We start from the raw sequence: 22361 nt of genomic DNA on the forward strand, positions 1-22361 counted from the left end.
TTCCGGAACCGCAATATCATGCTGCAACTATACAAAACGCTGGTGCAGCCACACTTGGAATATTATGTATAGTTCTGGTCCCCATATTTCAGGAAGGATGTGGGAAGCATTGGAAAAGGTGCAGAAGAAATTTACCAGGATGTTGCCTGGTCTGGAGGGAGGGTCTTGTGAGGAAAGGCTGAGAGACTTGGGTCTGTTCTCATTGGAAAGAAGGCGGCTAAGGGGGGATTGATAGAGACATATAAGATGATCAGAGTATTAGATAGGGTAGACAGTGAAAGAATTTTTCCTAGAATGGTGAAGTCAGCTTGTATTAGGGGGCATAACTACAAATTGAGGGGTGATAGATTAAAGACAGGTGTCAGAGGCAAGTTCTTTATGCAGAGAGTGGTAAGGGCGTGGAATGCCCTACCTGCTAAGTTAGTCAACTCAGCCACATTAGGGAGATTTAAACAATTCTTAGATAACGCATGGTTGTTGTTGGGATAGTGTCAGAGAATGAGTTGAGAATAGTTCACAGGTCGGCGCAACATCAAGGGCCGAAGGGCCTGTTCTGCGTTGTATTGTTCTGTGTTCTAAACTTAGTGAAGGAGGCGGAAAGAAATGAGCAGCTTTTTTTTATATCGATATTTTTATTAGAAATTTAACATTTTTACAAGTTTACAAAAATAAACAAAACTCTCAGATATAAACATTGATATACAATTAACTCAAATATACAATAGCCAAAGTTTAACAAGAAAGAAAAGATAAAAAACCCGAAACAGAAAAAAAACAAAACTCAACTGTCAACGAATCTAACCTACAACTAACCAGAGTGTATATTTAAGTCTCTATATGCTCGCAATGTGTTAACATCAGATGTAATAAAACCCGTATTCGTGCGGGATTCCTCTCCCGAGGGGCCCCGGCCCAGCCAGGTTTGTAATCTCAATTAAATAAAAGCCCTTGTTAGGATAGCCGAAATATCTGTATTTATGTAACTCAAGAAGGGCTGCCATATTTTATAAAATAATTCGGTCTTTCGCTGCACCATATTTGTGAGGAAGTCAAGGGGAATACATTCCATAATTAATCTGTGTCAATTTGAACATCCAGGGGGGCCCTCAGCCACCCAGTTTTTCCTTGCACAGAAAGAAAGAATAGAAAATAGTGTCCAGGGAGGGAAAGTTCGAAAAGCCCAAAAGGAGAGATACAGGGTCCACTTTAATTTCCATTCCTAAAATTTCTATCAGGGTACTTGCTACTTTAGTCCAATATCTACGGATCTTATGACAGGTCCATAGGCAATGTATAAGAGTGCCCACCTCTATTTTGCATTTAGGACACATTGGAGATGCTCCTGCCTTAAATTTTGCCAGTCGAACCGGTGCTATATGGGCCCTATGAAGTATCTTCAGCTGGATAGCCTGGGTTCTGTTACAAATAATAATTCTTCTAGCATTTTCCCAAATATCATTCCATGTTTCCAAATCCTGATCCCATGTTTTAAGCAGATTATCCATATCTCCCGATACTTCATCATGTAGTAAATGATAAATAGTACTGGCGGAAGATACCCCCACTGGTCGAAGGACACTACATTCTCTGTCTGATTTATAAAGACTATCTAATAACGTAGTCTTCTTCTGTATATAATCTCGAATTTGAAAGTATCGAAAGAGGTCTCCATTAGGTAATCCAAATTTCTGACGCAGCTGTTCAAAAGACATCAGGACCCCATGTTTTTAAAAAATTCTCAAGGTCAAGGACCAGGCTCGCAGGAAAGTAGTCTGACACAGAACAAACAGCCAAGAGGCGAGTCTGCTAGAATATAAGTGTTTTATTCCCCGCAGTGTCCCCACAACCAGTCTCGTACTTACAACGGGTCTGGCTTATACTCACTCTACATGTTACCAAAACTGGGAGCCGTCAGTTCTCGTAGAGCGGTTGCCAACAACCCACGCTCGGCGGTTAAACGTAACCCCGGAGCAGACTCTACCGAACTGGAGACTTCTCCAGCTGATATACCCTTTTCCAGATATAAACATTCATGTGAACAGCAGAGCAAGGCTAAAAAACACATTCCATTCTGGTTACATACAGATAAGAAGATTCACACGGGAAGGTGTATAACAAGATTCACACGGGACCAAGCGACACCTTCCATTTTCGGTTAGATTCACACATGTATTGGGACACAATTTTAACCCTTTCACCACATTCCACTGCTTGGCCCAATACATGTGTTGCATAATGATTCACACATGTATTGGGACATAATTTTACACCACATTCCACTGCTTGACCCAATACATGTTACATTATGCCCATATGTATTCTTTCTAACAAGCGCCTATGTACACGCCAAATATACAAGCAAGTCAGGACATTACAGCATGTTAAAATCACCAGGACCGCTACCAGGATCGACTAGGGTGGGAACAGGAATGTCCCCGCAGTGGAGGACATACCACTCAATATGTCCCACCAATGATGAGCTGACTCCACGTCCACTACACGGGCAGCATGTACTACCTCCTGTCCATGTATAAAGGTAGACACCGTAACCTTGGTGACATTGATTTGATGCTTTCGTAATATCTGCTTAAGCTCCTCGGATCGGTCCAATGCCCGCTTAAACCGATCCAGGGAAATGTTCCAGGGATTCCTCAGCACTTTCCACTGCACCTTGGTAAAGTGGCGAGCACTGCTATAAGTGGTCAACAAATAGGTGTGATTCTGCCAGTGCCACTGATAGACATTTGAGAGGCATCCCGAGAACGGTGCTGAGGGAAGCATAGGATGTGGATTATTGGTAGCCACACAGAGCGTGTGTGGCCCAATCTGCCACATCATGTCCCTTGGAGTCTCAACAGTCCATTCGCACAGGGCCGTTCCCTTAGTCAAGCAAGGGTCCCGATACCTGTCCATCAGTAGGCAAGTTTTCCCCTGATCAGTCTGTTCACAAGCGGACAGATCATAGGTAATATTGGTATCTGGACTAAACCACTGTCCCCTTGTCTTCAGAAAATAATATCCAGAAGATGTAATCACTGGTAATACATAATATCGACAGACCGTAACAGTGTGGGTTACATTCATGGTAACAAAGTATCCGTTACACATAGTTGCGTTACACCATGTTCGCTCTGGATGGGTTATCATCCACAATTTCTCAGATACATTCCATAGTCCCCTCCACGCTTGTACATTGGGGGATGTTACCACACGCAAAAAGCGTTCTTTCTGTATTTGAGCATGCAACATTTGAATATGACAGGCAGTCCAATTTAACTGAGCCGTAATGTTCTCAAACAGTTCCTGAGTGGCGCCCCAGACATCCAGTTCCCATTGCAGAGATCGTATCATTATTTCAGCTGTCTCTCCTTGAGTCATCATTACGGATGGCATCCACCTTCCAATAGTATGTAGTCCTTGTGAGGTGGCCTGTCCCGTGTTAGATAATTTAGTACGGGTCACCTCAGAGTCAATGGCATTCGAGATACCCATAACAGTTCCTGCGCCTCCCAGCAGGGTGTCGTACCACGCTCGTCGCCGCCTCTTGGTATGACACTCGGGTATGAGGGGCAACTGTACCCGCCAATGAACATCAGTGTGCAGTACCGCCCGGGCCATCTGTTGACAAGTTGACATAATAGGGGCCAACTGTGTTCGATGCGACCGCACGCCCCCCGTGGCACCCCTCTTCGGTGCTGGCCCGCCCCGCGTGGGGTTTAATAACGCCTCAGACGGGGCGTTCATCGAGGGCAGTACCATTATTAACCACATGAATCGATGACGATTCCGAATATCGGTGGCATTGCGCAGCCACAGATCTTCCCCCCGAGCTGTGACGCTCCAATGAGTCCCCGTTGTCCCGCATGTCTGGGTGCGTCGGTCCCACAAACACGTCTTGACTTGGGCATTTACCACCAGGGTGCAATTAGGCGGTATGAACGATATGTCATATTTTTCCCCATCCCGGCGCATGTAGCACTGTGCACACGTGTACAATTGACAGTCGCTGGTGAGAGTCAGAACAACGCACTGCTGACCGGGTTCACATGTAAAGTCGTCCTGCGTCCGTCGCTGGCTACTGGCCTCCCACCGCACCTCATGGCGGGCGACCGGTACCAGCGTCCAGGCCGTGATACCGATGCCCTGGAGTGGCCATCCGATCGCGAACATCGCCAATAGGAGTCGCAATCCCCATGACCACCCCATGTTCAAGGCGGAGGGTCAGCCTGCGGGTGCATAGCAATTACAACATTATTTAGGTCTCACGTAAGTAGCACTGGTTCGCCGGGACGTTTGCCCAGGTCGGGTCTCCGGGGTACATAATGGTGACCAGACTGTCCTTCCCCTGTGCTATGATTTCGGCCAGCCTGGGGGGGCCGGTCGTCTGGCGCACCCATACCTTGGCCCCCTTAGTGTCAGTAGACCCAAATCCCCCCGTCCCACGCTCAGTAACCGTAACGGGAGCTCCCATCTCTTCCACCGTTGTAAGGTTACATGGCTTAATGACCAATTGCGCTATTCTGTCCCCCTTCTGTATCACGTAAGGTTCAGCGGTGATGTTGACCAGGATCACCCCCAACTCCCCTTGGTAGTCCGCGTCAATTACGCCTGCCATCACATCAATCCCCTTTAGTGACAGTCCCGACCGCGGGAGGATATGCCCATAGGTTCCAGGGGGACAAATCAACCCTAACCCGGTCTTAATCACCGTAGGTTTCTGTTGGATCAAAGTCTGGGCAGTTAGTGCTCGTAGGTCCAGTCCAGCCGAAGCCGGCGTGGCCCTTACGGGAATATCAGCTTCCTCAGCGAACTTCCACATTTTAATAGGCTGTGTGTTTGGGGTATCACATACTCGTATCATCCTATTCAAGGGTGTTACCCCATTTCCTAATGGGCGGTTATTAATTTGTTTCACCACCCGAATTAGTTGCTTCCTCCAACCCGTTAAGTCATTGCAACCTCCTGCTTTTCGTAGTGAGGACTTCAGAAGCCCATTCATTCGTTCTATAAGTCCTGCAGCTTGTGGGTGATAGGGTACATGATAAACCCATTCCACGTGGTTATCGTGACCCCACTGCTTTACCGCCCTTCCTGTGAAATGGGAGCCATTGTCACTCTGGACCTGTATGGGCAATCCATAAAATTGTTCAATCAAATCTAAACATCGCAAGGTAGCCTGTTGATTGTTGTGACGACAGGGATGGGCTACCAAAACCCCAGACATAGTGTCCACAGCTGTACATATGTGGTTACATCCTTGTGAGGAGGGTAAGGGACCCACAAAGTCCATTTGCCAGCTCTGTCCCGGACCATCCCCCCGATGGATATGTCCCATCATGTGTTGGGGCACTCCCTGCCGCTGATGTTGACACTGCTCACACTGGTTTACTGCAGTCTTAACATCATCTACCATAAGATCTATTCCTCGGTCTCGAGCCCAGTGCAAGGTTCCTTGCACTCCCCAGTGCCCAGCCTTAAGGTGTGCCCATCTAGCTAGGTCCACTGAGGTGCCCCTTTGCACCATCATGGTTCGGATGATACCATCCACATATCGGTTATGTAGAGCTTCCACATCATTTCGAGAGGTATGGGCATCTACGTGGGTGATGTATATGACCAGGTATTGAGCTTTCTCCCATATATCCTCCCATAACTGTTTACCCCACACTTCCCTATTCTGGATCATCCACTGATTGGCCTGCCAAGTTGGCATCCATTGTGTCATGCCGTTAACCACTGACCACGAGTCAGAGAACAAACAAACTCCCATGACCCCTGCTTGCATGACTACCATATGCACTGCCTTTAATTCTGCCCACTGACTACTTTTTCCCTCCCCTAATTCTTCTAGGGTAGTGCCTTGTTTTGGGTTAAAGGCGGCAGCTTTCCATCTACGCTGTCCCGCTTTCCATTGGGCTGACCCATCTACGAACCAAGCCGTGGCTTGTTCATCCGGGGTCAGTTCATCATACCGTTTTCCCATCTTAACGGGTGATTCCTTGTATTCAATCACCTCAAACCGCTTTTCCCCTTCCTCAGGGGCCTCCGCCACTTGCTCATGTAGGACTGACACTCCTTTCTGTCCAGTCCGCACTCTCTCCGACACATACCATTTCCATTTAATGATGCTGCTCTCTTGGGCAGTTCCTATTCGGTGGGTAGTGGGGTCACTAAGTACCCACGGAAGAATAGGGATAGCTGTTCTCATGATCACTTCATGTCCAATGGTCAGGGCTTCGGTTTCCACCAAGCCCCAGTAGCATGCTAATAACTGTTTCTCAAAGGGGGTATACCGTTCCCCTGCCGGGGGTAATTTTCGGGACCAAAATCCCAGTGGCTTACGGGTCCTTTCCTGTTTTTGCCATAAGCTCCAATTGGCATAATCCCCCTGTGCTGAGACTTGCAGTTCTACAGGTCCTGACTGTATCTTTCCCAAGGATACAGCTTGCTGTATCGCTTGCTTGGCCATTTCAAATGCAGTTTGATGGACCTCCGTCCATTCGAACGCTGCCTTTTTCCTCGTAACTCGATACAAAGGTTTTAAAATTTGTCCTAAATGGGGAATATGCTGTCTCCAGAATCCGAATAACCCAATAAATTGCTGCACGTCCTTCTGGGTGTGAGGGACGGCAAAGACCTGAATCTTATTTTTAGCTTTCGCAGTGATTTCCCTTTCCCCCTTGTTCCACACGATTCCTAAGAATTTTACCGTTTGTGAGGGACCCTGGATTTTGGCTGGGTTGATCTCCCACCCATATCCTCGCATATGTTGAACCAGTTGGTCCAGCAATTCCTGAATCTGCTTCTGACTTGTCCCCTGTATCATCATATCGTCAATATAGTGCGAGATCATCACTTCGTCAGGCACTTTAAAGGCAGCCAAGTGTTCTGCAACTATCCGGTGGCAGATAGTAGGGCTATGCAGATATCCTTGGGGCAGTCGTGTGAACGTGAATTGTCTACCCTCCCAAGTGAATGCGAACTGTTCCTGCCTATCTTCGGGAATAGGAATTGTGAAGAAGGCATTAGCCAAATCAATTACTCCGTACCACACCCCTGGATGATGTTGGATTCGTCCTATAATAGTGACGGCATCCGGGACCGCGGCCGTCAAGGCCGGAGTGTGACGGTTTAGTTGCCGATAATCTACCGTCATCCGCCATGACCCATCGGCTTTATGTACGGGCCATAAGGGGTTATTCCACGCCGTGGTGCATGTCCTAAGCACTCCCGCTTCCAAATAATCCTTAATTGTGGCGGATATTTCTTTTTGTCCGCCGGGAATCCTATACTGTCTAAGACTTATTACGCGATCGGCGATCGGGATGGGGAAGGGGTCCATCTTAACCTTTCCCACTAACACCGTCCTACAGCGCAAAGCCATTTTCGTGATTCCAAATTCAAACTTCCCTTGTTGGAGGTGAAGTGTTAAACCGGCCAGAATGTCCATTCCCAGGATCCATTCTCTAACCGGTGTAATGATAATTGAATAAGTTTTAATGGGCATTGTACCTATCTTTAAGGGCAATTGTACTGTTCTTCCTTCAATCAGATTACCTCCCAGCCCAACCAGCGTGACTGGGGTTCCTTTAAACTTATGGGGCGTCCCATAGATTAAGGTGGCCTCCGCCCCTGTGTCCACTAGAGCCATAACGGTTTGGACGGATTTGCGCCAATAGATAGTCAATGATACATGAGGTCGAATGTCGTCTGCTGACCATTGGCTCGTTCGTGGGCAAACCCTTGGGGCTTGGCCCGATTCCTATTGTTCCTCCCATTCATCTTCCCCAGACAGCACTGGGTAAAGACGTTTGCCTCGCCCTTCTTTGTTCTTGCCTTTCTTACTAGGTTTCCGGCCACGCCTATCCACTTTATAACACTCTCGGAGGGGAGGCCGTACCTCCTCCTCCTCCTCGTCCTCCGAGGATTCCCACCGCTGGGAAGTGGAAGTTCTACCCCTTCGAGGCTCATTAACAACCGGACCCCGTGTCTGACATTTTTGTGTTAGTAATTCCACTAGGTCTTCCATAGTGGGTCGGGACTCCGTCTCTACCCGGGACACCTTCAGTCCCTTTCGTCTGCATAAGTCTTTTAATTCCGGTGTAGGTAGGCCATCAATCTCCGATGCTGGGACCTGCGCCCGTATCAAAGCTTGCCACAAAGCACGCCGTGAGGGGCCTTGGTTACTTCCTTGATTAGGGTTTACTTTTCCCCCTGCCCGAGCCTCAGGGCGACGCCCCTCCGTGCCCCCCTGAGAAGCACGGGTTGTGGGTCCCCAATCCCCCAAACCACCCATCTCCCTCATCATACTACGGGCATCTCCTAGGGTTTCTCCCCGTCCACTCAACATTATGGTTAATAACAGTGGTTTATAATGGGGGGGGGCAGTCTTCACTAGATGGTCTCTAGTCTGTCTACTAACATTTGTGTTATCTACCTCGTCCAGCACTCCCAGCAACAGGGCATCCCGCACACACAAACGGGTTAGCCTCTGAACCCCTTCCTTAATCGTTGTCCAAGTTCCTTCCAAGGGGGGCCAATCGGACGGGAAGGGATACTGTTCGGCCACTGCCCTGGCATACATCCCAAATAGGGTCCCCATACTGCGATCTATTACCATATCCTTGGCTTGGTTGCGGTACCCCAGGTCTATGGCAGCATCCTTTGCTAATCCACCAAACTTGGGAGCATCCTGATAGTCTACCTGCACTTGTTGCCCCCCTTCCTCGAGGAGCCGAATTAGCCATAGCTCTAACGGCTCCCCAGGATTACGTCGGGTTTTCTGGGTGATAAACAGCACCTCATCGGTAGTGAAGTCTTCCGTTAATTCAGAGAAGTCTGCGGGAGGCTGAGCCCGCGGTAATTCATGCATAATTGCCTCCCCTTGTTCATTCCGTATAGGGTTTCCTTTCTCATCTAACATTACCTCCCGTTGCACTGGGAGACGTCTCTGAACCTGCTTTCTCCTAACCACTGGTTTAGCTTGGAGTACGGGTGGGTCCTCTTCGTACTGATCATCTAAATCTCCCCAAATGTTCCCATCCCAATGATCGATATCCCACCGATCCCCGTTATTTAACTGGGCTACAAACGCCCGTACTTGTACCGGGTCCGGGGTTCGAGGGACCTTCCTTTTCTCTTTCCGTTTCTTAGCAGACAAATACATAATAGTTCGTCCTGCTAGTTCAGTTAATGCTGTCAATTCAGCTTTTAACTTCATAATTTCCTGCCTCAACATAGAGGCATCTCCCGAACTGAGTCCCTGCTCATGTTTCAGGAGGGCTAATTCTGCTTCAGCTTTTTGGCGCTTGTCTGACTGTTGTCTACAAGCCGCCGCACAGGCCCACATCCTCCGCTGTACCCCAGGCAATGGGTTCTTCGGCAGGACTGGGATCCTCTCAAGGGTGGACAGCAGCGACCCTGGGGTTCCTACGCCCTCGGCCTCCCAGTCCTCCGGTCGCCCCCCACCATTTCTCAAACAAACTGCCACGCCATGCCACGGCCCATGCCATCCCGGGACGGTCAGGACCTCCACAGTTTGTTCCTCTGGTTTCTTAGCCTTTTTCCAAAACATTGTTCTGTATCAAAATCTTTCCTCAATTGCGATTGATCCTGCCGGCTACGCCAAAATGTTTTTAAAAAATTCTCAAGGTCAAGGACCAGGCTCGCAGGAAAGTAGTCTGACACAGAACAAACAGCCAAGAGGCGAGTCTGCTAGAATATAAGTGTTTTATTCCCCGCAGTGTCCCCACAACCAGTCTCGTACTTACAACGGGTCTGGCTTATACTCACTCTACATGTTACCGGAACTGGGAGCCGTCAGTTCTCGTAGAGCGGTTGCCAACAACCCACGCTCGGCGGTTAAACGTAACCCCGGAGCAGACTCTACCGAACTGGAGACTTCTCCAGCTGATATACCCTTTTCCAGATATAAACATTCATGTGAACAGCAGAGCAAGGCTAAAAAACACATTCCATTCTGGTTACATACAGATAAGAAGATTCACACGGGAAGGTGTATAACAAGATTCACACGGGACCAAGCGACACCTTCCATTTTCGGTTAGATTCACACATGTATTGGGACACAATTTTAACCCTTTCACCACACCCCATCTTTAAATAGATCCCCTGAACATGAGATACCCCTGAATCTCCAGAGTTTAAAAGTGGCATCTGTCAACCCTGGTTGGAATCCCCATGCTCCCACTATCGGTGCATAGGGGGATGTTTTATGTGAGTTGCCCTCATTTTGCCGCATTATATTCCAAGCCTTAATTGTGTTTAGTATTATAGGGTTTTTACAGTGATCTGTAATGATTTTCCTCTTGTCTGAAAATAAAAGGTTAATAAGTGGGTATTTTACTTGAGAGGCCTCGATGTCCAACCAGATTGATTGGGTCTTGTCTGATCCACAATCAGCTATGTAACTTAATAGGGAACTTAATTGATATTTCCTAAAGTCTGGGAAGTCCAATCCTCCCCTTGTCTGTGGAAGCTGTAGCTTCTTCAGCTTAATGAAGGGCCGTCTATGAAGACGGCCCTTCATTAAGCTCCCTTCAGCTTAATGAAGGGCCGTCTACCCAACCAGGAAATTGGAAGGACTCCCCATCGCTGGAGGTCCTGCCTTATCCTTTCCAGTAAATGCAAAAAATTAGCCTTATACAACTGACCAAATACTGGAGTAATAAAAATGCCTAAATATAAGAAGCCCTCCAGGGACCAAGGAAAGGGAAAAAAGGGATCCGTCCACTAAGTGGGGTGTCATAGCAAGGCCACCCATTGGCATAGCCTCTGATTTTGAAAAATTAATTTTGTAGCTTGAGAATGCGCTAAATGTATTAATAACTTGGATTAGGCGAGGTACGGACATCAGAGGATTACTGAGGAACAGAAGAACATCATCTGCATAAAGGGTAATTTTATGTTTAGCTGTACCAATCCTCGGGGCCGTTATATTAGGATCAGCTCGTATAGCTTCTGCTACTCGTTCAATTATTAGTGTAAATAACAATGGCGCGAGCGGACATCCCTGATGGCAGCCCCTACCCACACTGAAGCTATCCGAACCTAATCCATTGGTAACCACAACTGCTTTGGGATCACTATACAATGTTGAGACCCATTTGGTAAACACCTGACCAACGCCAAACCTTTCCAATGTGTAAAACAAATATGACCATTCAACCCTATCAAATGCCTTTTCCGCGTCTAATGAAACCACTACTCCTGGTATCTTTCCCTGATGACAGGCTTGAATCATATTCAAAACCCTTCTAATATTATTGGATGATCTATGGCCCTTAATAAACCCCCGTCTGATCCTCCTTTGTAATATGTGGCAGTACCTTTTCTAGTCTCAGTGCTAACGTTTTAGAAAGGATTTTAAAATCTACATTTAGCAAGGATAATGGTCTATATGATGTACAATCTTCTGAATCCTTTCCTTTTTTTTTAAGGATAAGAGAGATATTTGCCTCTTGCAGCGAAGGCGGGAGACAGCCCTGATTATATGCATAGTTATACATGTCCATAAGTGGACCAGCCAATATTTCTGTAAATTCTTTATAGAATTCAGCTTGAAAACCATCTGGGCCCGGTTCCTTACCACTCTGAAGTTGCCGAATTGCACCAAGTATTTCTTGGACTGGAAGAGGAGCATTTAGGACCGATACTTGTTCCGGAGTTAGGCCTGGAAAGGTCAAATTTTTAAAAAATGACTGCATCCTCCTCGTCCTATCTTCATAATCCTGCGATTTATATAACTCAGAATAAAATTCTCTAAAGATCGCATTAATCTTTTTATGATCATGAGTTAAAATATCCGTACTTTCCTTGATAGACGTAATAGTCTGAGGGGCCTTTTTTTCTTTGCAAGAAATGCTAAGTATCTACCCGGTTTGTCGCCATATTCATATAACCTTTGTTTTGCAAATAATATATATACACATACATACACATACACATACATCCCTCATATATACATAAAATAATAAAAGAAAACAACCCCAAGGTGGGGGGAGAAAATCAAATCCCTCTCCCTACCCAGCATGATAATATTAAACAGTAAAGTAATATTTCCCTCTTAGCCGTTTGAGTAAGCGTAGTGTTTAGAGCTGTCCTAAGAGCCGTAATCCTTTGCAATTTAATAATAGAAGGCCTATCAGTGTATGCTGTTTCAGCTGCTTTTAAGCGAGCTTCAAGCAGACGCTGTTGTTCTCCCTTCAATTTCTTCTGGGTCGCTGAATAGGAGATGATCAAACCTCGCGTGTAAGCTTTGATGGACTCCCACATCATTGATGGGTTGCTAGCTGTACCTGAATTAATTTCTAAAAAAGTTTTAAATTCTTGAGAGAAGTACTTTACAAATTTACTATCTTTCATTAGGAAGGGGTCCATACGCCAATGCCGAGGGGATGTCCCATTGTTCCTCGCCTTAGTTTCCATATATACAGCAGCGTGATCGGAAATTGCTATACTACCTATTTTACAGGATGATATGGAATTTTTAAAAATCGAGGGGGCGAAAAACATATCAATTCTGGTATGCCATTTATGTGGATTGGAGTAAAAAGAAAAATCTCTGCCCTGTGGATGAAGACATCTCCATACATCTACTAATTATAATTCTTTGTTCGGATCCATCAATTGTCTAGATCTGGGAGATACTCGTGCAGTACTCTTGGGAATCCTATCTATTTCTGGATCCATAATACAATTAAAGTCTCCCCCTATAATTATATGACGGGTACCAAAAGCCATCAATTTTGAAAAGGCTTCCGTTATAAATTTAAAGGAGTGTGCCAGAGGGCAGTACAAATTTAAAATCCCATGTTCCTCTCCATTTATGAGGGCTTTAATCAAAATATATCGTCCAGATTCGTCTTTTACCTGCTTTAGGATTTTGAAAGGGAAATTCTTTCGGACAAGAATAACAACTCCCCTGCTTTTTGAGCTAAAAGAAGAAAAAAAGGCCTGGTCAAATCCACCCTGTCGTAATTTCAAGTGTTCTTTATCCGACAGGTGTGTCTCCTGTCGGAGAGCTATATCAACTCTTTCCTTCTTAAGATTTGATAATATTTTCTTCCTTTTGACTGGCGAATTACTCCCCTTGACATTCCAAGTGCACCACTTAACCGACTGATCAACCATAATCATCTGGGCCAATCCGAGATCCCCCGGGAGGGGGAACCCTATCCAGAACATCCCGAGCGTAGAGCATATAAAATTTACAAAAATAACGCCTCTCTAATACGCCCACAACAATACAATAAAAAACTATTTCTAAATAAAAAAAATGTATCTAAGTGGAGATTTTCCCCTTGTTCCCAGGGGGTGTCACTTCCTCTCCAAAAGTTCATCATATCCTCTCCCAACCAATGCCCCACCCTTGACCCAGACGCTCCTCAATAAAATGAGAGTTCAAATATAATGCAAAGCTAGAGTTAACAGTGAGCACCCTACCCCCACCCACACCAACACCTGGATATATTTGGTAATGTTAATACCATATATAAATATATAACTATAAAATTACCACCTCAACAAATAATAATTAAATATAATACAAAATAACAAGGGAAAACAACCCCGCTCCTAGAGACAGAGGTAAAATTGAATAAGGTAACCACCTCCCCCCACCAACACCAACCAAACCCCCCCAGCTTTTTTATATACAGACACAGACACAGACACAACAAAGGGGGAAAGGCGAACCAACAGCCATTATGCCTTACAGGTTATGTCTACGAATTCCTTAGCCTTTTCTGGCGATCCAAAGTTATATTCGGATCGTTCATGGTTAAAGTGTAACGTCGCTGGGTAGCGTAAGGAGTACTGAATATTTAAGTCCCTTAAACGCTTCTTCGCCTCGTCGAATGCCTTCCTCTTTCGAACCAGAGCCGGGGAAATTTCCTGGAATAACATGATCTTGGATCCTTTATAGATCATAGCTTGGGGGTCTTTTCCACCCTTACCTGGCCTGATCCAGCTTCCAGATTTAAAAGCTGTGGCAGCCACTGCTCCAGGAATACTGTAAGCTGGCCTTCCTCTTCCCGTTCGGGAAGGCCCAGCAAACGAATATTTTTTTGACGACCTCGATTATCGAGGTAATCAATGTTATTCTCTAAGGTTCGGACTCGCTGTTCGAGAGTCCAGACCTGATCCACAGCCGATTGTGCTGCAGTTTCGGAGGTCACGGCCTTTAGCTCCGCCCCTCCGACTCGGCGCTCGATTTCTTTAATGTCTTGGTCGTGCTTCTGCAGCGTGGCTGAGAGTGAGTCCCATCGACTTCGGGACTCCTCGATAAACGCGTCGATCTTCACGTCCAGCTTGGAGATCATCTCCACAAGGCTTGCCCCTGTAGGTAAGTCCCCCGGGGCGGCTGTGGACGCCTCTGCTGGAGCTGGAGAGGGTGGGGGAGGGGGTCCTGCTTGTTGAGAGCTGCGGGCTCCCTTCCCTTTAGTCATTTTAACTAAAGATTAGATTATTTAAGTTTAATATTAAACAACTAATTAAATTAAGCAACTATTATAAATGATTTGGTGAGTGTGGTGGGGGTGGGTGACCCACTTTACCCAAACCTTGGGAGGAGCACTGTAGACTCAGACTTGCTGGGTCGCCACCATCTTGGATTCCCCTCAGAAATGAGCAGCTTTAAAACAAAAACTGGTAATGTGTGAGTGTGATGGAGTATAGGCCTGTGTGCGTGTTGGGTGGTGTGTGTCTGTGTCCGAGAGAGCGTGTACACGAGAGAGGTATAGATAAAAGTGAGGAATTGCACTTTGCTTTAATAAAAAGGGGATGACTTGTAGCAGTTACTGGCGGGGCCCTGGGTTATGTTGTCGAACAGAGACATGGGGGTGTGGTTCAGGTACATAGTTCTTTGAAAGTTGCATCACTGGTAGACAGAGTTGTTAAGAGTTGATTAGCCCACTTGCCTTCATTGTTCACACCTTCATTAGATTAGATTACTTACAATGTGGAAACAGGCTCTTCGGCCCAACAAGTCCACACCGCCCCGCCGAAGCGCAACCCACCCATTCCCCTACATTTACCCCTTACCTAACACTACGGGCAATTTAGCATGGCCAATTCACCTGACCTGCACATCTTTGGACTGTGGGAGGAAACCGGAGCACCCAGAGGAAACCAACGCAGACACTGGGAGTACGTGCAAACTCCACACAGTCAGTCACCTGAGGTGGGAATTGAACCCGGGTCTCTGGCGCTGTGAGGCAGCAGTGCTAACCACTGTGCCACCGTGCCGCCCACACAGTTGAATATTGGAGTTGGGACATCATTTTGAAATTATACAGGATGTTGGTGAGGCCACTTTTAGAACACTGAGTACAGTTCTGGTCACCCTGTTATAGGAAGAATACTATTAGAGAAGGTTCGGTAAAGATGTACCAGGATGTTGTCAGGACTGAAGGGTTTGAGTTATAAGGAGAGGCTGAGACTTTATTCACTGGAGTGGAGGAGGTTGAGGGGTGACCTTATTGAGATTTGTAAAATCATGAGGGGTGTCGGCAAGGTGAGTAGCAAAAATAGTGAGGAGCATGTTTGGTTATGTCGAGTCCTAAATAAATAAATATTGACTCTACCGTTTCTTTTTCTCCTATTGGCATTTGGACACTTAAATTTGTCAGTAATCGCAGCATTGCCACAGAGTGTATAGCCCATGCTCCTCGGTGTCAGCAAGAACGGCGCATGCTCCTAGCTGTCCGCTGCAACGGGGCGTGACCTTCTTTAGAAGCTAATGGGGAGCCTTGGAGGACCGGAAGTAGGGTAGTCCTCCTGCCAATGAGAACATCCACTATTGTCTGAATGCGGAAGTTGTCCCATGAGCTTCTGAAGCTGCTGCACCTTTCCCTCTGAAAGAAGATTGAGCTTCACTCCAGACTACAACTTCCTTCCTCTGTTTAACATTGTGAGTACCGCACTCTCTTTTCCATTTCTTTATTTCATTGTGGGCTTCGATTATTGACTCGCAGCAACTGAATGTAAAGACAGTGAATCCAGGGAGGAGCAGACTCAGGAAATGTTGATCCAGATCAATGTCTCAATTGGCAAAAACAGTCCCACAGTGTGAAGTTATAGCCTTTGCTGTGGGGGGATAAAACAGCAGAAAGGAAGTGCATTGTTTAAATGGTGATATATTGGGATGTGGGGAAAGTGAGGACTTCAGGTGTTGAAGATCAGAGTCAAAAAGTGTGGCAGCTTCCAAGGAGCAGGAGAGTCAACGTTTTGGGCCCGAGCCCTTCATTGGGAATGCCGTGTGGATGTACAAAGGGGCCTCAGCGTCCTCCTACACCAGTCACTGCCTGTTGTGAGACAGGTGCAGCAAGCAATCAACAAGGCAAGTGTTATATTAGCAAGAGGAATTGAGTTCAGAAGTGGGGATGCCTTCCTGCTGTTCGGGGGCGGGGGGTGTCATTAAATATATTCAAGGCTGAACTTCTCTGATTTTTGAACAACAAAGAGGTGGATGTTTCTGGGGGAAGGCAAGAAAATGGTTTTAAGACCAGTATAGAACAGTTACAGAGTCAGACAGCACAGAAACAGACCCTTCAGCCCAACTAGTCTGTGCTGACTATGTTCACAAACTAAACTCGTTTCACCTGCCTGTCTTTGGCCCATATCCCTCCGAACCTTTCCTATTCATGTCCTTATCCAAACATCTTATAAACGTTGTTACTGTACCTGCATCCACCATTTCCTCTGGACATTCATTCCACACACAAACCACTCTCTCAAAGGAAAAAGGTGCTCCTCATATCTATCTTAAAATCTTTCTCCTCGCACCTTAAAAATTTGCTCCTAATCTTGAAACGACACCTGCCATTTACCTCATCTATGGTTTTATAATTCTCTATAATGTTGCATCTCAACCTCCTGTGTTCCATTGAAAACATCCCAGCCTATCCACCTCGATGTAGGTAGATTAATATCTAGTTATGATCTGTTCAAAGCTGGTGCAGGCTCGAAAGACCAACTGACCTACTCCTGCTCCCAACTCTTCTTCAGGAAGGGCTAATGCCCGAAACGTCGATTCTCCTGTTCCCCAGATGCTGCCTGACCTGCTGCGCTTCTCCAGCAACGCATTTCCATCTCAGAGGGATATGGGCCAAGTGCTGGCAAATGGGACTAGATTAATTTCAGATATCTGGTCAGCACCAGAGTTTGATCCAAGTGTCTGTTTCTATGCTGTATATCTGTGACTCTGGCTTTCCACAAACATTTGCCACATCTTTACGTTCAGTTTCTCTCTGGTGTCTATGTTAATACCTTGATGTCTCACTTTGCTCCCCCGCTTCCCGGGGACGTTAACCATTTTGTGGCTGGGTCTTCTTCAAGAAGCTGCATTGCAGGTTCACCCTGAATTGACACTCTTCCCAACTGCCCCGAGTGTGGGAAAGCCTTCAGGAATTCCTCGAACCTGCTCAGGCACCAGCGGCTCCACACTGGGGAAAGGCCCTTCAGCTGCCCCGAGTGCGGGAAGGCCTTTGTCCGGGCCTCCCACTTCCTGACCCACCAGCGGGTCCACACGGGGCAGAGGCCCTTCAGCTGTCCTGAGTGTGGGAAGTGATTTACCCAGGCCTCCAACTTGCTGACCCACCAGCGGGTCCACACAGAGGAAAGGCCCTTCAGCTGCCCCGAGTGCTGGAAAGGCTTCACCTGCTCCTCCCACCTGCGGAGGCACCTGCGAGTTCATGTGCCACCGCAGGGGGATTGAAGGAGCGACGGCCCAGTGCCATTATTGACCGGACTATCAACCCAGTTTCGGGGACTCCTGGGTTTGAATTCCACCGCAGCAGATGGCGGAATTAGAATTTGGTCAGAAATCTGGAGTTCAGAATCTAACGGTGAAACCATTTTCGGGGGTTGAAGGTGGTGAAACCCCCATCAGATTCACTCACGTCCTTTTTAAGGAATGAAACTCGTGGTGGGAGAGGATTCACTCAGTCGTTCCAGCTATCTCCTTTTACCCAGTGTGGCCTCCACATGACTCCAGACCCACAACAGTCTGGTTGACTATGCCCTGCCACACCCCCTCTTTCTCTCCCCCCCCCCCACTGGCAAATGCGTGGAGAGAAACTTACTTGGAGACAAGGTATGGGTTGAAATTGGTGAGTGAGGCAGTATTTCCTTTGGGTTACGGCTGTAGCAAGGAACCAATTACAAAGGGACAACTCGGTGCTGACCAATAGTAGAGGAAGAGAGGCGGAGGGGGTGGCAGTGTGAGCGCTTTGACCTTGAGCTGCTTATTTAAAAAAAACAGCAACTTTTTCTACGTCTTTTTGGTGAGGGGTGGTGTGGGGGTGGAATCTGAATCTGTAACAAAGTTGGGTCACAATAAAGGTTACCTGAACTTACTTACTGCAAGACTCAGGCTCTCATTGAAAGTTTTGAGCTCCAAGAGGTTTTTGTTTTAAAGCTGCTCATTTTTTTGCAGCCTCCTGTACTGAGTTCCCAATGTCGTGTATCAGATGGAGCAGTGAATGAGGAGCTAGTATTGTTAGAAATTGTACATTTTTTGTGAGTGCAGGTACTGCATCGTTTCATCGGCATTGTAAAGTTTCCTGGCAGCACCAGGAGGTGTGGGCTGTGTTCACTAGATACGCGTATCTTTACAATTAAGAATACCTAAATTGATATATTCAGAAACATAGCTGAAGTCTGAAAGCATGTTAAATTTTTTAAGAGCTGTTGAAACCTTTCTGAAACTTGCACTGAATTATATGCAGTTTAACCACAGCACAGGACAGGTTGGAAGGGGTGAATGGCCTTTTCCTGGTCTTGTGATATTGGTTCTGACTAGCATGGAAACAAGCCCTTCAGTCCACGCCGACCAGATATTCTAACTTCACCTAGTGACCCATTTGCCAGAATTTGGCCAATGTCCCTCTAAACCCTTCCTATTTATATCCCCATCCAGATGCCTTTTAAATGCTGTAATTATATTGGCCTTCACCACTTCCTCTGGCAGCTCATTCCATAAACGCACCACCCTCCGCGTGAAAAGGTTGCCCCTTAGGTCCCTCACAAATCTTCCACCCCCCCCCCCCCCCACCCTAAATCTATGCCCTCTAGTTCTGGACTCCCCCCTACCCCCAAACCTGGGGAAAAGAGATACAAAAGTTCATTTTCTCCCCCCACAGGATAAAGAGTTGCCCAGAGGCAGGGGGTTTCACTCTGAACCCCTCAAGACCAGTTCTGCGCAGTGACATCAACAATGGAACGAGGGGTGGGGTAAGGTGTCTGGGTAATGGGGTGAGGCCAAGCTGAAAGCAGTCCCTGCACCATTTGCAAAAATCCCAACCCGAGGAATCCACCCGAGGCAGATGGGAAATGGAAGCCTTTCCCACAGTTGCCACACATCCACGGTTTCTCCACGGAGTGGGATTCCACGGGTTTCTCCATGGCTGAAGCTTCAGATGTACACAAACGCTTGTGGAGCCCTTTCCCAGGCCATATAACTGTTTCAGGCTCCACACTCAGTGCGCTGCAACAGTAGGGTCTCTCATCCAGTCCCACTGATGCTGAAAATCTACTCCAACAGGAATCAAAAAGCTTTGCTCCTTCTCACAGACTCATAGTTGAAAATTGTTGTGGTCCCGATGGATTGAGTGACTGTCAGGCATTGACGTCAAATAAGGACTGCAGACGCTGGAGAGTCAGAGTCGAAAAGTGTGGCGCTGGAAAAGCACAGCAGATCAGGCAGCCTCAGAGGAGCAGGAGAGTCAACATTTCAGGCATAAGGCCTTCATCTGTTGATTTTGAAACTTCCGTCTTCAGATCTTCAAATACTCCGTAAAGAGAGATTACAAAGCTCATCACTGTCAGTGCATGGTAGAAATTCTGAACAAGCAATTCTACTTTCGATGGAATATTCTTGTGTTCTGTTTTTCCACAAAATTGAAAGCACCATCCCACTCTCTCTCCCCCTCTGTTCTCACTCCGCTCGAGCTAATTCTCCTGAAGGTGCTGATTCAGGATCTTACAGGGGCAAAAAAGCAAAAATGTCAAGACTGACTTCTCTCTGCATTTTGGATAATTCCACCTGAAAGTTAATATCTTTCACAACACTGGGATACTGCTGAGAGGGAGCAGGTCTGATTCTGGGAAGCAAATAAAATGTGTCAATTCTGGGTGAATCGGGAATGCAGCTTCTTGAGGAAGAACCAGACACGAAATGGTTAACGTCCCCAGGAAGGTGGGAGCAAAATGAGATGTCAAGCCATTAACACCGACATTAGAGAGAAAGTGGACCTATTGACGTGGCAAATGTTAGTGGAAAGCCAGAGTCATAGAGATGTACAGCACAGAAACAGACCCTTTGGTCCAACTCATCAGTACCAGCCAGGTATTCTAAATTAATCCAGTCCCATTTGTCAGCACTTGGCCAATGTCCTCTAAACCCTTCCTATTCATATACCCATCCAGATGCCTTTTAAGTGCTGTAATTGTACCAGCCATCACTATTTCCTCTGGCAGCTCATTCCTTACATACAGCACCCTCTGAATATAGGAGTTGCCCCTTAGGTTCCTCTTAAATCTCACCCTCACCCTGAACCTATAACCCATCCAGGGAAAAGATCTTTTCTATTTCCCCTATCCATGCCTCTCATGATTTTATAAACGGTTGTAGGGTCACCCTTAGCCTTTGAAAACTCAACAGAAAACAGCTCCACCCTGTTCAGCTCAAACCCTGACAACATCCTTGTCAATCTTATCTGAATCCTTTCAGGTTTCACAACATCCTTCCTCGAGCAGAGAGACCAGAACTGCACACAATACTCCAAAAGTAGCCAAACAAATGTCCTGGAGAGTGCACAACGTAATCTCCCAACTCCAATCCTCAGAGGACTGGGAAAGTTTTCAAAACTCACAAAAGACAACCGGGAAAGAATGGAGGGACAAACGGATCTTTTGCGGGTCAGCTTGGAACATCAGGGTGGGGGGAAATGGGAATGAGGGAAAGAAGCTGAATGTGCTGGAGCAAGGTGGAGGAAGAACAGAGGATGCAAAACCGGCTTGAAGCTGCAATGAGGAATATTGCATGTGCTGTACTTGTACCTGTTGCACTTACTGGTGGAAATCCGGTGCATTTTAAACATCAAAACAGAACAGCTATCTACTCCTCCCGCCTTCCCAACGTCGATCCCTCTGTCCCTCCTCACCCGGGTAACTAAGACACATACCTGAGTTTGTGGAGTCTCCTCCCTCCCTGCATTCACTCCAGTTGCTATAAGTGAATAGATTTCCCCTCCCCCCATCTCTGTCTCCCTCCCAGGATGAAGAGTTGCCCAGACAGTGAGATTCTCTCAAACGGACAGGGCCACTTCCCTGCTGTGACATCAACATATCAAGAGGTGAGTCACAGTTTGCAAAACCCCTTCCCTTCAGAGAACCCTCCGTGTGGAAGCAGGCCACTGGGCCTAAAGTCTCCATACCGACCCTCTGAAGGTTAACCCACCCACACCCATTCCCCTACACCTGTTGCTCTACATTTACCCCGTCTAACCTGCACATCCCTGGGCACTAAATAATTCAGCATGGCCAATCCACCCTAACCTGCACGTGCCTGGGCACTATGGGTAATTTGGCATAGCCAATCCCCCCGAACCTGCACATACAAATTCACCCCCATGGACGTGTGCGTGTGTTTGCACGAAAGAGAAACTAAAATCGACATCAGTATATCTCTGCCTATTTGAGAACAGGTGCCTTACTTCTGTTGTAAATATTGTTGTAAATCATAGCTGGGTGCTAATAGTTAGATGGAAGGGAGACAAAATTCCCCAAGTAGGGCACCATGAGAATCCTGGGAGAGCCCTATTTCTGGTTTACTTCTGAATGAACAAACATTAAGCATAAGCACCTATTTATTTCTAATTTTGTTTCATTTTTCTTGTTTAATTCCCTGTTATGACTACACTCTGTGCCTGGATGGTTGACAGGCTGGGAGATTGTGGGTTGGGGCATGATTACTGAAAGTTTTATTGTTCCAGAAGGGGTAATAGGGAACAGGGAGATCAACAGAGGACGGAGAAATCAGGACCTGAAATCCGAGGTGACACCAGACTACCCTGTGATCAGTGCTTTGATTAGCAGTGCCAACCCTCTATCTTTACCGAGCTTCCCATCTGACTATCCCCTTGATATTGAGGATCCAATCCTTGCCATCCTGAAGCCATGTCTCTGTAAGGAGTCTCGGATCATAATTATTCTCTTCAATGTGTTCTGTCAACTCATTCACTTTTGTTACAATGCAGCACACATTCAGACACACTGTTTTAAGTTTCAATTTTTGTGACCTTTAAAATCCAGTTTTGATTGCTGGTACACTTACTCCC

General features: G+C 46.7%; 3 protein-coding genes across 6 annotated transcripts in view; 1 reads left to right on the forward strand and 2 right to left on the reverse strand.

Moving 5' to 3' along the window:
* The window catches only part of LOC148144966 (uncharacterized), a 33679-nt gene extending 15920 nt beyond the window's left edge, over positions 1-17759 (reverse strand). The window contains exon 1 of the mRNA XM_087975449.1: positions 17693-17759. Coding sequence (XP_087831575.1) covers positions 17693-17759 — 67 coding nt within the window. The remainder of the gene's footprint in view (positions 1-17692) is intronic.
* LOC148144965 (uncharacterized) overlaps positions 1-22361 on the reverse strand; it is a 104458-nt gene that overhangs the window by 42437 nt on the left and 39660 nt on the right. The window lies entirely within an intron of this gene.
* Positions 1-22361, forward strand: part of LOC148144967 (uncharacterized) — a 136223-nt gene that overhangs the window by 9108 nt on the left and 104754 nt on the right. For 2 of the 4 annotated variants that reach the window (XR_015751714.1, XM_087975632.1), the window contains exon 1: positions 15710-15931. The exons of 1 other annotated variant lie outside the window; for it this stretch is intronic. The gene's annotated coding sequence lies outside the window, so the exon portion shown is untranslated. Of the gene's footprint in view, positions 1-13715; positions 14366-15709; positions 15932-22361 lie in introns of those variants that run through there. One more of the 4 variants, XM_087975634.1, reaches the window with a different exon arrangement.

This window comes from Chiloscyllium plagiosum, unplaced genomic scaffold, assembly GCF_037043375.1.
Source record: "Chiloscyllium plagiosum isolate Xiang-an unplaced genomic scaffold, Cpla_swu_hap1 HiC_scaffold_27, whole genome shotgun sequence".
NCBI classification, from domain to species: domain Eukaryota; kingdom Metazoa; phylum Chordata; class Chondrichthyes; order Orectolobiformes; family Hemiscylliidae; genus Chiloscyllium; species Chiloscyllium plagiosum.